This window comes from Epinephelus lanceolatus, chromosome 13, assembly GCF_041903045.1.
Source record: "Epinephelus lanceolatus isolate andai-2023 chromosome 13, ASM4190304v1, whole genome shotgun sequence".
NCBI classification, from domain to species: domain Eukaryota; kingdom Metazoa; phylum Chordata; class Actinopteri; order Perciformes; family Serranidae; genus Epinephelus; species Epinephelus lanceolatus.
In genome coordinates, this window is record NC_135746.1 from 7622177 (window position 1) to 7634394 (window position 12218).

At 40.5% G+C, this 12218-nt stretch overlaps 1 protein-coding gene across 10 annotated transcripts in view; it reads left to right on the plus strand.

Moving 5' to 3' along the window:
• Positions 1–12218, plus strand: part of nrxn3b (neurexin 3b) — a 435238-nt gene that overhangs the window by 178144 nt on the left and 244876 nt on the right. For 5 of the 10 annotated variants that reach the window (XM_078173684.1, XM_078173688.1, XM_078173685.1 and 2 more), the window contains 5 exons: positions 141–253; positions 1843–2111; positions 2479–2669; positions 8641–8814; positions 9781–9807. In XM_078173684.1, the coding sequence (XP_078029810.1) occupies positions 141–253; positions 1843–2111; positions 2479–2669; positions 8641–8814; positions 9781–9807 (774 nt within the window). The remainder of the gene's footprint in view (positions 1–140; positions 254–1842; positions 2112–2478; positions 2670–8640; positions 8815–9780; positions 9808–12218) is intronic. The other 5 variants (XM_078173689.1, XM_078173690.1, XM_078173686.1 and 2 more) reach the window with 1 other exon arrangement.

Sequence of the window (12218 nt, forward strand, 5' to 3'; positions counted from 1 at the left end):
GCGTTGTTTGGATTATTGCATCAGCATGACACAAAGTAGAACCAGACTGTTGCTGGGTGAAGGTTAGGTTGCAGTATCCCTCCTCTTCCACCCCTTCATCCCTTGGCTTCTTCTCCTCTCTCTTCCCTCCTCCATCTCAGGTCAGATGGCGGGCGACCACACCCGTCTGGAGTTCAACAACGTGGAGACGGGCATCTTGACTGAGAGACGTTTTGTCTCGTCTGCTCCCTCCTCCTTCATCGGGCATCTTCAGGTATGAAGTGCAACAAGTCATCATTATTTATCATCTTAGCCAAAGAACAGGTCATCTTATCCGACCGCAGGTGTCTTGTATAAGTATTTGTGAGAATGTATTGTATCACTCAACAATGTCTTTTTATTTTATTTATGTCCACTAAAATGTAAGAACTTGACTTTACTGATTTCTATCTGAGCGAAGTTTGTCACTAGAGAGGTGTTTTCACATTACTGCAGTGAGGGAGGCGAAGTCTGCACACTGCCATAAAAGAGATTCAAGCGTACACCAGGCCGGCTAGATTAGGTGCATCACAAATACAAAGCAAACACCGGGCCAGCAAAGAACCCTGAAACCTCCAGCACAGAGAGCAGAGTAAGCATTAGCCCACAAGCAGGCCTGCCATTAGGAATATGGACAGTGGGACGAAATTTTCCAAATTGGGTCCCTCATCCACACCCACTTAAGCACCACCATCACCACCCACCCTTAGCTCTCATACACGGGTAATTTCAAATAAACGCTTGGCCATTAGCCTTGTAGCGACAGAGATGGAGTCTCTACACACCCATCCATAACATGCTCTCTCGCTTTAACTCTGAGCCCCCTACAGTGGGTTTTATTACTGTTCATGCTTCTTCACATTTTTCATTTCCTTGTTCTCTCTTTACCCTGGCTTAAGCCACAGAGGCATTTGACTTAATTGCTGCAGGTTTGCTTTACGTCTTCACATTGGCAGCACATGTGTGTTTTGCACATCTGATCCCTGCTGTTAATGTGAAAGTGCTGCAGCAGAAAGTAAATTGTTGTACTTGATCCCATTTAAGGGTCAACCATAGACCTGTGCATGCTGGGATCATCTGGACCCTTTGACCCTCCCCCCTGATGGCGGGGCTGCCTACAAGCTAGCAAACAACATAAATAAAAGATGTTGACCACACTTGTCATTCTGATACATCTGCTAGTTGCAGACATTTGTGCACAACAGTCTCCTCATCTAAGTCAAGGTCTGACTGAGCATCACATGTTTGCTTTTTCGCTGGTTCACCAAGGGCTAGTGCTGCATAGCCAGACCTGTCTCCACACTTCGTTTTAGTGCTTTGCAATACTGTAGAAAGCAGAAAGCAAAACCAAAGCACCTGTGGTTGGAGGGGCAGAGGCCAGATCCAGAATTTCCTAGTAAAAGAGCGTTGTTTTTTTTTGCAGTGCAGTATGTGCACAGGTTATTACAAAGATGTTTATTAAAGGTTGTAGTTTGGTCATTTGGTAGTCCGTCTTACAGGATGTAGACTTTGGATATAAAGCCTGTCATCGGCCGCCTGTCTCAGACAGTAACACATCTCTGTCGCTACGTGAAACTAGTCTCACAAAGCCAGATCAGTCTCTACAGTTCATTTTAGTGCTGTGCATGAAACAACAAGAACAAACCCTGGACTGGCAGCCTGCACATTGAAACGTCTTTTTATATTTTATGTGGCATTTTTCATTTGATGGGATTTAGTCATTTAGTGCCAGCTCTCGCCTCCCCACCAAAACAAGTGCTCAGTTAGATTAAAGTGTGCTTCACAGTTTCTTTACAACACATCTCGCTTCACCTCTCCCCACAGAGCCTCAAGTTCAACGGTATGCAGTACATCGACATGTGCAAGAACGGGGACATCGACTTCTGCGAGCTGAACGCCCGCTTCGGCATGCGCTTCATTATCGCCGACCCTGTGACCTTCAAGACCAAGGGCAGCTACCTGGGCTTGGCCACTCTGCAGGCCTATACCACAATGCACCTCTTCTTTCAGTTCAAAACCACCTCGCCTGATGGTTTCATCATCTTCAACAGCGGAGACGGGAATGACTTTATTGCCGTGGAGCTGGTCAAAGGGTGAGTGGAACAGCGATGATGCCAACACATTGATGTTTTATTCCATGGCTGTGGTCCAGAGATGATTATTACAAAAGCAGTGTTGATGTGGGTGTAGCTGGTTCCTTGAAGCATAATGAATTTAACATTGTTGACCCCGACAATCGATCCCAAATCTCTGCTGCACCTTTTGTAAGCTTGTGAAAGCACAAACATCATTGTGTTGCAGCGCAGCTTGTTTTTCTTTATCAGTTTAACTCTCATTAGTGTCAGGGCAACGTGAGAGCTTTTCCATTAAGGTTAATCAGTCTGGGGAGATAAAAGCAGACGCACTGCAACCACACAGAAATCTGCACTAACAAACCCTGATGTGTTCATGTTCTGTCAGGTTTATCCACTATGTGTTCGACCTGGGGAACGGGCCGAGTCTGTTGAAGGGGAACAGTGACAACCCGCTGAACGATAACCAGTGGCATAATGTGGTCATCACGAGGGACGCGTCCAACACGCACACGCTGAAGGTGGACTCAAAGTCAGTCACACAGAATGTCAACGGAGCCAAGAACCTCGACCTCAAAGGTAACACATCATTGATTTCAGAATGTCGTACAACCCCAACAGCATCTCCACATCAGAGTCCTGCTCCCGAACCGGAAGCGAGACGTGTAATATCCCTGATCCCCGACCCGACTCCATATCTATGGTGTTATATTTGTGCCTTATTCCTGAGCGAGCAGCGGGAGAATTAGAGCACAAAAAAAAGGAAAACATTTGCAAGCATATTAATTAAAGAAATTAAAATCAAGAAAAAAATATTTATTTGCAAACGGAAATCAAAAGGATTTTCTTGTTTGTTGTTATTCATATTAGTGTGCAATAATAATAGCCCGTCTCACTCAGTTTGACTCATGTGCCCTCACACTCACTCAGCCTGCCACAGCGTCACAATATGTCACAAAATCAACTAATAAAGAATCAAAGAAGGTAAACTCTGATTGGCTGTTCAGCTCTACAATATGCAAAACTAACAAGGCATTTTTGTAATATAAGTCAATGAATAATAAAAAAAATACTGACAGATAATGTGTTTTAATCCAGCTGTAGTCGAACAACTCCACTCTTTTGTTATCATTTCATAATGCTTCCAGGATGCAGTTGATAGTTTTACTAGTGATCTGACTGGAGACAAAGCAGCAAGTCAGAATTTACTTTTTCAGATTTTCTGATTTGTTGTTTGGTGGCACATTGTAATGAATGCTGTGCCAGGTTGTTAGAGTGTGCAGGATAAGTTGAGTGTGAGTGAGTGTGCAGTGGTCTGCCAGTTCACCAAACAAAAGTTTATGAGAGGGCTGTTGTGGGAAATTATCTGTAAGCACTCTAACTCACACATAAAATAATGACCAAAACACCAGTGGGTTGGAGATTAAAATTATTAGTGTACAATAAGAGAGTTAAACCTGATACCAAACCCAGAAGTCAGATGGAAAAAGGCGTGTCTCTAACCAGAGAGACAGAAGAGTGAGATCTGATTGTCCACTAAACACAGGCTGCTTGTCACCTGATCAGCATTTAACTTCTCAATATAGACTCAAACACGAAACATGCTTTGACAGCAGAGCGTATTATTTAATCTGACTTGTTTTCCAGTCTTTAGCATCGTTTAACTTCATTGTGACGTGTTTTCACAGTTTTAATCCTTGTAAACCTGAAAAAAAAATTGCTTGATTTCTTTCAAAAACACGTGAAGAACTTAACAAGAAAATACCCCAAAAAAATTAATCAAAAGTAACAAGAAAATTACCTAAAATTTAGCATTTTCCCAGGTCAGTCCTGTGTTCTTGTTTGTTTTTGTACATTTTTTCTCATAATTCTTCTCGTTCTCTTTTAGCTGATTTTCAGTTCATTTTCTTGTCAGCCTTTACAAAGTTGCTTGTTGCTTTTTTCCCCATGTTTTCAAAAGAAATCCAGTTGCATTGGGTTTCAAAGGTTTAAATGCTTATGAAAGGTACGCATCACAGGCAAACTGATATTGTTAGATATTAGCTTAAGGCTGGCAACAAAAAGGGAGGCCACACACCAATATATCAATCAAAAAATGAGTTATTTAACTTAAACTAATAAATATATTAAAAAACTGGTGGAGTGTGTGAGAAGGAAAGGAATCAGTCATGTAGGAAAGTGTTGAGGAGTATGCAGCAGGCCCAGCAGGGACAGTTGGTGTTCTCTAAGTCAAGGATCCTTCTTTGGCAGGACGAGTCCTTCCAAGGAAGGATCCTGCAGCGGTGAGGCAAGAGTCCTCCCTATCACTCAGTGAACCCACATTGGAACAGGTCCCAAGTGTCCCCAGGTGTGTGTCATTAACCCTCAGCAGACTGAGAGGGTTTCAGGGTACTGTGGTCATTTGGCACTTGCTAATGTTGTTGTAAAATCTGCACAAATGTAGCAGTATTTTCAGAGTCACGTGACTTTTAGAGAGAATATATTTCTGGATTACACTTTAAAAAAGCAAGCAGATCGGCTAAATGGAAATTTTGTGGCACTTAGCACTCCATCACTGCTGTAAATGATTAATTTAAAAACCTTTATGTTTCATCTAAATGGCGGTATTTTTAAAATCTCATTATGTGGCAGTGGACACTTTGAAAGGCGTGTAAATTATGAGGTTTCTGCAGAGGTGGGTAGTAACTAGTTACATTTACTCAGTTACATTTACTTGAATAACTTTTTGGATAAATTGTACTTTTCAGAGTAGTTTTAATGCAAAATACTTTTTACTTTTACTTGAGTTATATTGTTTTAAAGCAACATTACTCTTACTTGAGTACAATATTTGGCTACTCTACCCACCTCTGAGTACATAATTACATATATGTATATACACACAGTATATATAAGAATATATTTGTGTTTCTTGTGCCTTGATTTATGTTATGTTTGTAAAGATTTAATTTATTTTTGTTTTAGTTAAAGGTATCGTTTAAAATACACGAATTTGCAGATTATTATTTTTGATTGATTGATTACGTTCATGTTCTTATTTTACAAATAAATCAGACATTACTCAACAGTTACTCAGTACTCGAGTACTTTTACTTGAGTAATATTGTTCTAAAGTATCAGTACTCTTACTTGAGTACAATATTTGGCTACTCTTCCCACCTCTGGGTTTCTGTCAATATTGTTTTTGCATGTATGATAAAAACTCCTGGAGATATTAATCCATATAAAAATCATATTTATCTAAATCCTGCTGAGCTCTGCTGATGCAGGTTTCATTGAAGAGGCCCTGCTTTCACTTCCTGCAAATTGTTTGCAAAGAATTGTGGTACTTTATACCTGCTGAGGACCCACACATGCATCTCTGAATGAAGGACTCAGTCCTTGGTGAAATTTGAAGGATCCTCGACACTGGAACAGTCCTTGGGCGGCGTTCAGTGAGGTAGCCTCTGTGAAATTCGGACGTTTGAGAAAGGCGTTATTACTGCACATTAATATGAATCATAGCAAACATGCAAATGCATTTATTAAGATCAGAATAGATTGTTGTTGGCTCAAAACATGTTTTTGCTTGCATGTAATTTTACTTCAAAGTATATTTAATGTGCTGGCAAAATATATTTTTCCTCTGCTCCAAATTCCTCATTGCTCACTCAGGAATAAGGCACAAATATAACGCCACACTCATCCTCAGCAACACACCCACACATGACTTGGACTTGAGTCAGACCTGAGTCATAAATGTGATACTTTTGACTTGACTTGAAAAAAATCAAAAAGACTTCAGCTGCTTGTCTTTTTTTATTCCGTCAAGTTAAGATTTTAACTTGACTTCAGCAATGTAGGCTCGTAACTCCTGTGTCACAATAAAGTGTTACAGCAAATCAACTCTGTTTCCTGACCGAAGATAGACTATAGATCTGTTTTCACTCCATTACAGACGTACATAAGTGCTCCAGATTTTCTCATCTAACTCTCGGCAAGAAACTAAATAAGGACTGTTTTCAAATTGTGAGCTATTTCTTTAAAAAGCTAATATAGTTTCTGTAAATTAATGATACTTACTGTTACTCTTAATACGTTTAAAAGAGCACTAAACTTGGTGATGGGAAGGTGACCTGTTTAAGACTAGTAACACAAAGTTTAGGACTTGAATTCGCCTTGAAACTCGACTTGTGACTCATTCTGAGAGAAAAGAGCATTTATTTACATGTGCACATAAGTGTAAGAAATGTAAAAAGTCTTTGGCGATTAGACCTCAGCGTGATGGCATATATTCCAGGAGGGTGGTAAAGACATAGTATATTAGGTAACCCCCCCTGTTGAGTCTAGACCCTGGTGGTGATGAGACAAGATGAAGAGGGAGCTGAGGATCTGGATGTGAAGAGGAGTGAGCTTTTGATGAGCTCATCCTGGGCTCGGGATAAGGTGACTGGAGGTCAACGGGGTGGAGAAGAGCAGCTGACAGGAGCAGAGAGGAGAACAGATTTAAAGTTTGGCAGCAGCAACATGAATGACTGAAGGAGATCGTGACAGAGTTTGATCCTGACTCTCATCCTTCCACTGAGCTTCATAACTGAACTTTGTCCCACACTTGAATACCAGTTGCTCTCTGAAACATGGTCCTAAGAGACTGAAGATTTATTCTACAAGTCCAGTATCTAGCCTTAGAAAAAAAAAATCATAATGTCAATCAGTACATGTGTCTGGATTGCTTTGACACCTTCCTTCGTTTAGTCCAGCAGCTCACACACAGCCACAAACAGAAGACAGAATGACAGCCGCACGTTGTTTGCAAAATGACACCATCTTAGCAAAACCAAGCATTTCCATCCAAACCTACAATTTGTGTCCAATTGAAAATGTATGTGTTTTTATTTATTTATTTATTTAACAACGGATCACAAACACAAACACAATTTAAACCACATCTATCACTGTCAACCTCGGCAACCACCCTCTCAGTATTGATTCTGACATCTGTACCGTACTTTGGGTTTGTACTGAGCCCACATGCCGAGGAAATATACTGTCAGAGAGTATTACAAATCTCTATAAATTTCATACACAGTGAAATATTATAGTTCTCTTTTTGTATTGCTGAATACACATGTAAGAAATAAAGTAACAGGGCTGAATATACAGTAAACCTTGATCTACTGGGGTCCAGTGTACAGTAATCTTCAATCTACTGACCTCTTTTAAAGGTTGAAAACAAACTGATGAATTGTGCACAGAGACTGACGTTATTTAGTGGCTTGAGAGAGCTGTTTCCATACGCTGCTTCTGAGTGTTTGCTATTTGTTGACAAGGTTATTCAGTTTGTGTCTCTTGTGTGTATTTTGAAAAGTCTGTTGAAGTGCAAAAGCAAGAGGATATTTGCTGTGAGCATTAGATTCATTCACCCATGATTCGCTCGATGGGCCTCATGCAGGCAGCAATATGCAAACAGGCTTTCTCCTCAGTTTTTGTTTGTATCCACAGTTTGTTCTTATTTTGTCGGCACCCATTGATTTCAGGGACTCGCCAGTGTTTTCTTAGTGTTGCTCTTCTCTTCGGTAAGACAATATATTCAAGTGGTCGAGAGCTCTCTTACCAACATAAGAGAAAACATCCTGTTGGGGAAAAATGACTGCCGAGCTCTCTCAATGTAAAAGTACATGGTACAGGCAGGTAGTCCAAAAATGCATCCAAGGCACTCTGACTGGAGTTAAAAATCTTTTATTAATACTATTAATATACCAAGCGTTTTGACGAGAAACTCTCTAATAGACTTCCTGCCTGTACCAAAAACATCTTGTTTTTTCTCAGTCCATAAATTGTTGTCCAGTGCAAGGAAACACAATTTAAACTAAAAAATAAAAAAAAGCATGAATATCGTATAATCAAATATAGATTATTGTGTTTTTCAGTAATTATAATGATTGGATTATTAAATTCGTGGACTAAAAAAATACTATTGATTCATTGATCCCAACCGCGGAGGATGTTCGTGCTCAGCTTCTGCATGGCGCACATACTGCTCTTCGATGCTCTGCTGACACAATAAATACAGCATCACAAATTGATTTCACTGCTGCTGAAGTTCTTCTTCTTACAGCCTTTTTTGTTTGTGGCATCTCTCCAGTCCTGGGCGTGTGCCAGAGTAGTTGCACACGGCACATCACCTGCCTTTAAATAAAGTTTAGGGGCCGTTACCTGTGCTAATAAACAATCGGCCATGCGCCTGCAATTTATGATCAAGTGGAATTCATCACTGAGCACACCGGGGTGAGAGCAGATTTGGATGGCAGGAACATTTGGTGTATCTATTTTTTTAAATGGAAAATTAGGAGAAAATATAAGAAGAATTTAGGAGAATGTTGCTGCATGAGGCTCGATGTGTGTGAACAATCAAGTTTGGTCATTTACATCACAAGAAAGAGGTTAGAATTAACTGAGGCTTGCTTAAAAATGAACTAGTCCTCCTTTTGACAGATATTTTTATGCTTTGTAGTTTATTTGTTTAACACAGTTAAACTCAGTAACACTAACTTCTCTTGTGTCCCTTCAGGTGACCTGTTTGTCGGAGGTCTGGGACCCAACATGTACCAGAACCTCCCGAAGCTGGTGGTTTCTCGGGAAGGCTTCCAGGGCTGCTTGGCCTCAGTTGATCTCAACGGCCGCCTGCCAGATCTCATCAACGACGCCCTTTTCCGCAGCGGGCAGATTGAGCGTGGCTGTGAAGGTACAGATGGCCTGTAGCGTAGAAGAATCATGACCTGCCGTGTGAGATTTATCAGTCTAATTAGAAGCCTCTTCAGTAGCCCTTAAAGCCACGCGCTGGCATCGTTAATCCTACCTATTTTCTTTTCCTTTGCCAGGCGTTTGTCACATCATAGGGGGAAAAAAAACATCAGATTTGTCTTTCAATTTCTTGGCTTGTTAACTTTTTATGTTGCATCAGTATATTTTAAGAAAGCTGGAAGTCCTAAAACCTGAATAACACATTCAGAAACTCAAACGAACCAAAAAGTATAGGTGTTTTTTTAGATTGTAAATTTATTTTAAATGCCTCACATGGCAAGTTGTTGGTTGTTCTAAAACACTCACTCATCTGCCTTTTTTCCCCTCTGCAGCATCTAAAACCTCCATCATAACAGCAACTAGCTTTTCACTATTACAGAATACAAATAAGTTGCTGATGATGTGGTATTTGTACAGCGACACAATAATTAATTTCATGTCTCTTTATTGTTGTTATTGCAATAACAAGTCAATCTGATTTGGCTCCAGGCTGTTTCCATTTATATTAGATATTTTGTTTCATTACTTTTCCAATTTAAACTTACATGCTGCCCAAATTCATGATGTTCCTTGTGCATGGTGCGAGCCTCTGCTTATGACCTCTAGAGGGCAGCAGAAGATTAAGAGTTTAAACTACTGCAGTGGCCTTTTAGAGAACATTTTGACATTGTTTTCAAAGCTGAAAACATACTTACAGACCCTGTTTTATAATGAAACTGCCACTGTGTCACTGTGTAAGACCTTTCCAAGTGCTCAGCCCTCACTAACAAGTCAACAGCACTCTGCCAAAGTGACAAACTCTGTACAAGTTTAACGAACACTAACAATGCTGCTCCCTCACTAACCTTTACTCTTGTTTTCCGCTCTGTTCTGTTCTGTTTGTTATTTTCTTTCTGCGCTAACAAAGTTGGTTTCACCAAAGCCGACCTGCAAGGTAGAGGGTTAAACTCAGCCTCTCTGAGGCCTGCTCGCCTGAAAGTCTGCTGTGTGCAATGCATTGTGGGTGTCGCCATGGCAATAATGTTCCCCAGATGCCGCAGAGGTGACTTGCTCTCTGAAAAGAAAACTGGATAAGGAGATACAAAGAGAGCGAGAGACAGAGACTACTGGCAGGCAAAACGACCACTTCAGCAGCCAGAGAAAAATAAATGAAGTAATTATTGCATAACTGTTTGTTCATACGACAGCACTGCTGCAGCATGAAATTTGCCACACGTGTCAGATTCTAGAACATTTTACTAAATATAACAGTTATGTAAATGGTCTTATAGCATGTTTCCTTCCCTGCTAACCACCAGAGACCTGTACCACGAAGCAGGATTTGTTAGCAGGAGTTAGCGAGGTTACTTCAGGGTTAACTTTGGGTTTGCAGTACTATGAAGCTGGTTCTCTTTTTACCAGGATACATTTTCGTGATAACTTATTGAGCAGGTTAGCTGTTCAGCGTATAAGATCACAGCCTGTCACACGCCGACATCTGACCAATCAGATCACCAAAGAAAATGTGTCCATGGACAACAGCCTGTAGTGTAAAAAAGAGGTGCCTATATGCTGTTATAGATCAGTAGAATCATTTTACTATTTCCACTGGTTTTAAAACAGAGCTTTTAACAAACAGAGATTATTTATGGCACTAAACACATGATTTTAGAAGGATTTTAACTTACACACATTTTATTTTCGTCAGCAGAGATAGTGAGAACTAGGATGAAACAGATATTTTATTAGAATAATAATCCACACACTGTTAATTTGCTCCCGTTATTGTAAATGTAACATTCAGACATTATCTAGGCTACTTTCCCACCCTTTACTTCAGTAACAGAAACAGTCTGGCTTCACTTTAGAGTGTTTTATGTGACATTTTCGGAGTAGTTTCATCGTCATCCAACTAAATAGCAAAATAAACTCTGTACTAATGTCACATATAGCCTAGTAATACCTATAGGTAATTTGAGACCCGTCCGACAGTGCATTTTAGGATAATATTTACAATGTTACTACATTTTCTGTTATAAGATTAGAGTATCGTTTAGCGAGGGGGATGATGGATAATGGTGGGACATTTAGGCAAGCTGAAGACTGCAAACAAACAGCGAAACCAGTTGAGATTTAGTGAGTGTTTGCAATGTTTTTACCGTCTTTCCAGGCTCCAAACATGGGTGTTCTGTTATGACCTTTTGCTGTTTTTCTATCAGCTTTTTAGGCTCCAGACGTGAGTTCTGAGATTACAGAATATCGTTTACATCCCATGCCACTGACATTTTACTGTCTCTGAGCCCTACTGCTTCATCTCATATGATATGAAGCAACCTACTTCATTCATGGTTCTGATGATGTTGCTCGTAATTAATACCTCCACCTCTTAATGGCTGGATAGAAAAACCCAGAGTTGACTGAACTAGCTGATAACCAGCTTTGTAGTACCATTTATCCAGACATCCAATGTTAGGGTTAATCCAAGCAGATAATGAAAAGATATCCTGGGTAAGTTGAACTGGCTTCAAGTACAGGCTCCCGGCTAGGTAAAAAAGTTAGACAGAATTTGAGCACACAGTTTAATTAAAGAGTAAACAGATCAGGTTAGATAAGTGATGTTCATACAGTATAAATATAAGGCAGTCACATCGTCTCAAAGCAGCGTCTGAAAGCAGAGGCAGACAATTTGTGGGAGTAGTGTGTTCTATGAAAATGCCAGTTGTGACACATTACAGGCTGGCACCAACAGCAGAAAGAGGCTGTCAGTGCACATCTAAACACCGTCAGCGTGCTGCTGATGTATCAGGACCCCTCTCTCTGTCTCTCTCATTTTTTTCCAAAAACCGATCATGTTTGCCACTTTACCCAGCTGAGAGTGTTTTTCAGAGAGCGAGCGACCTCCTGCTGCAACACTCAAACGCAGCCAAATCCTCCATTTCTCACACTGACAAACGAGCACCACCGTGCGCATGCAAACAAGAGATTCACGCTGACGCAATGTGGAGGTACACGTATGCACCCAGTGTGGAGGACGCCTGGTTGACTACCATCACCGTACATTACACAGTAAATGCACTTTCAGCTTGCAAACTCTGCTCTGTTCACTTCAAATGTCTTTACTCTCTCCACATTGTCTTGCGCAAGACAATTGACACCGTTTACTTGCATTTGTCTGCCATTTTTTTTCTGGACTGTTTATTTAATTTTACTTTATTTACTTTTGTTTGTATCCAATGTCGTTATCAGAGGGGTTTCTGTCAAGGTCCCCCCCCCCCAATGTCTGTCTAGACTCCGACGGGGGAATTGTTTATCTCGTTATCTATGCCGTGCGCTTGTCCTTATCTGCATTCCCTCTCAGTATAAGTA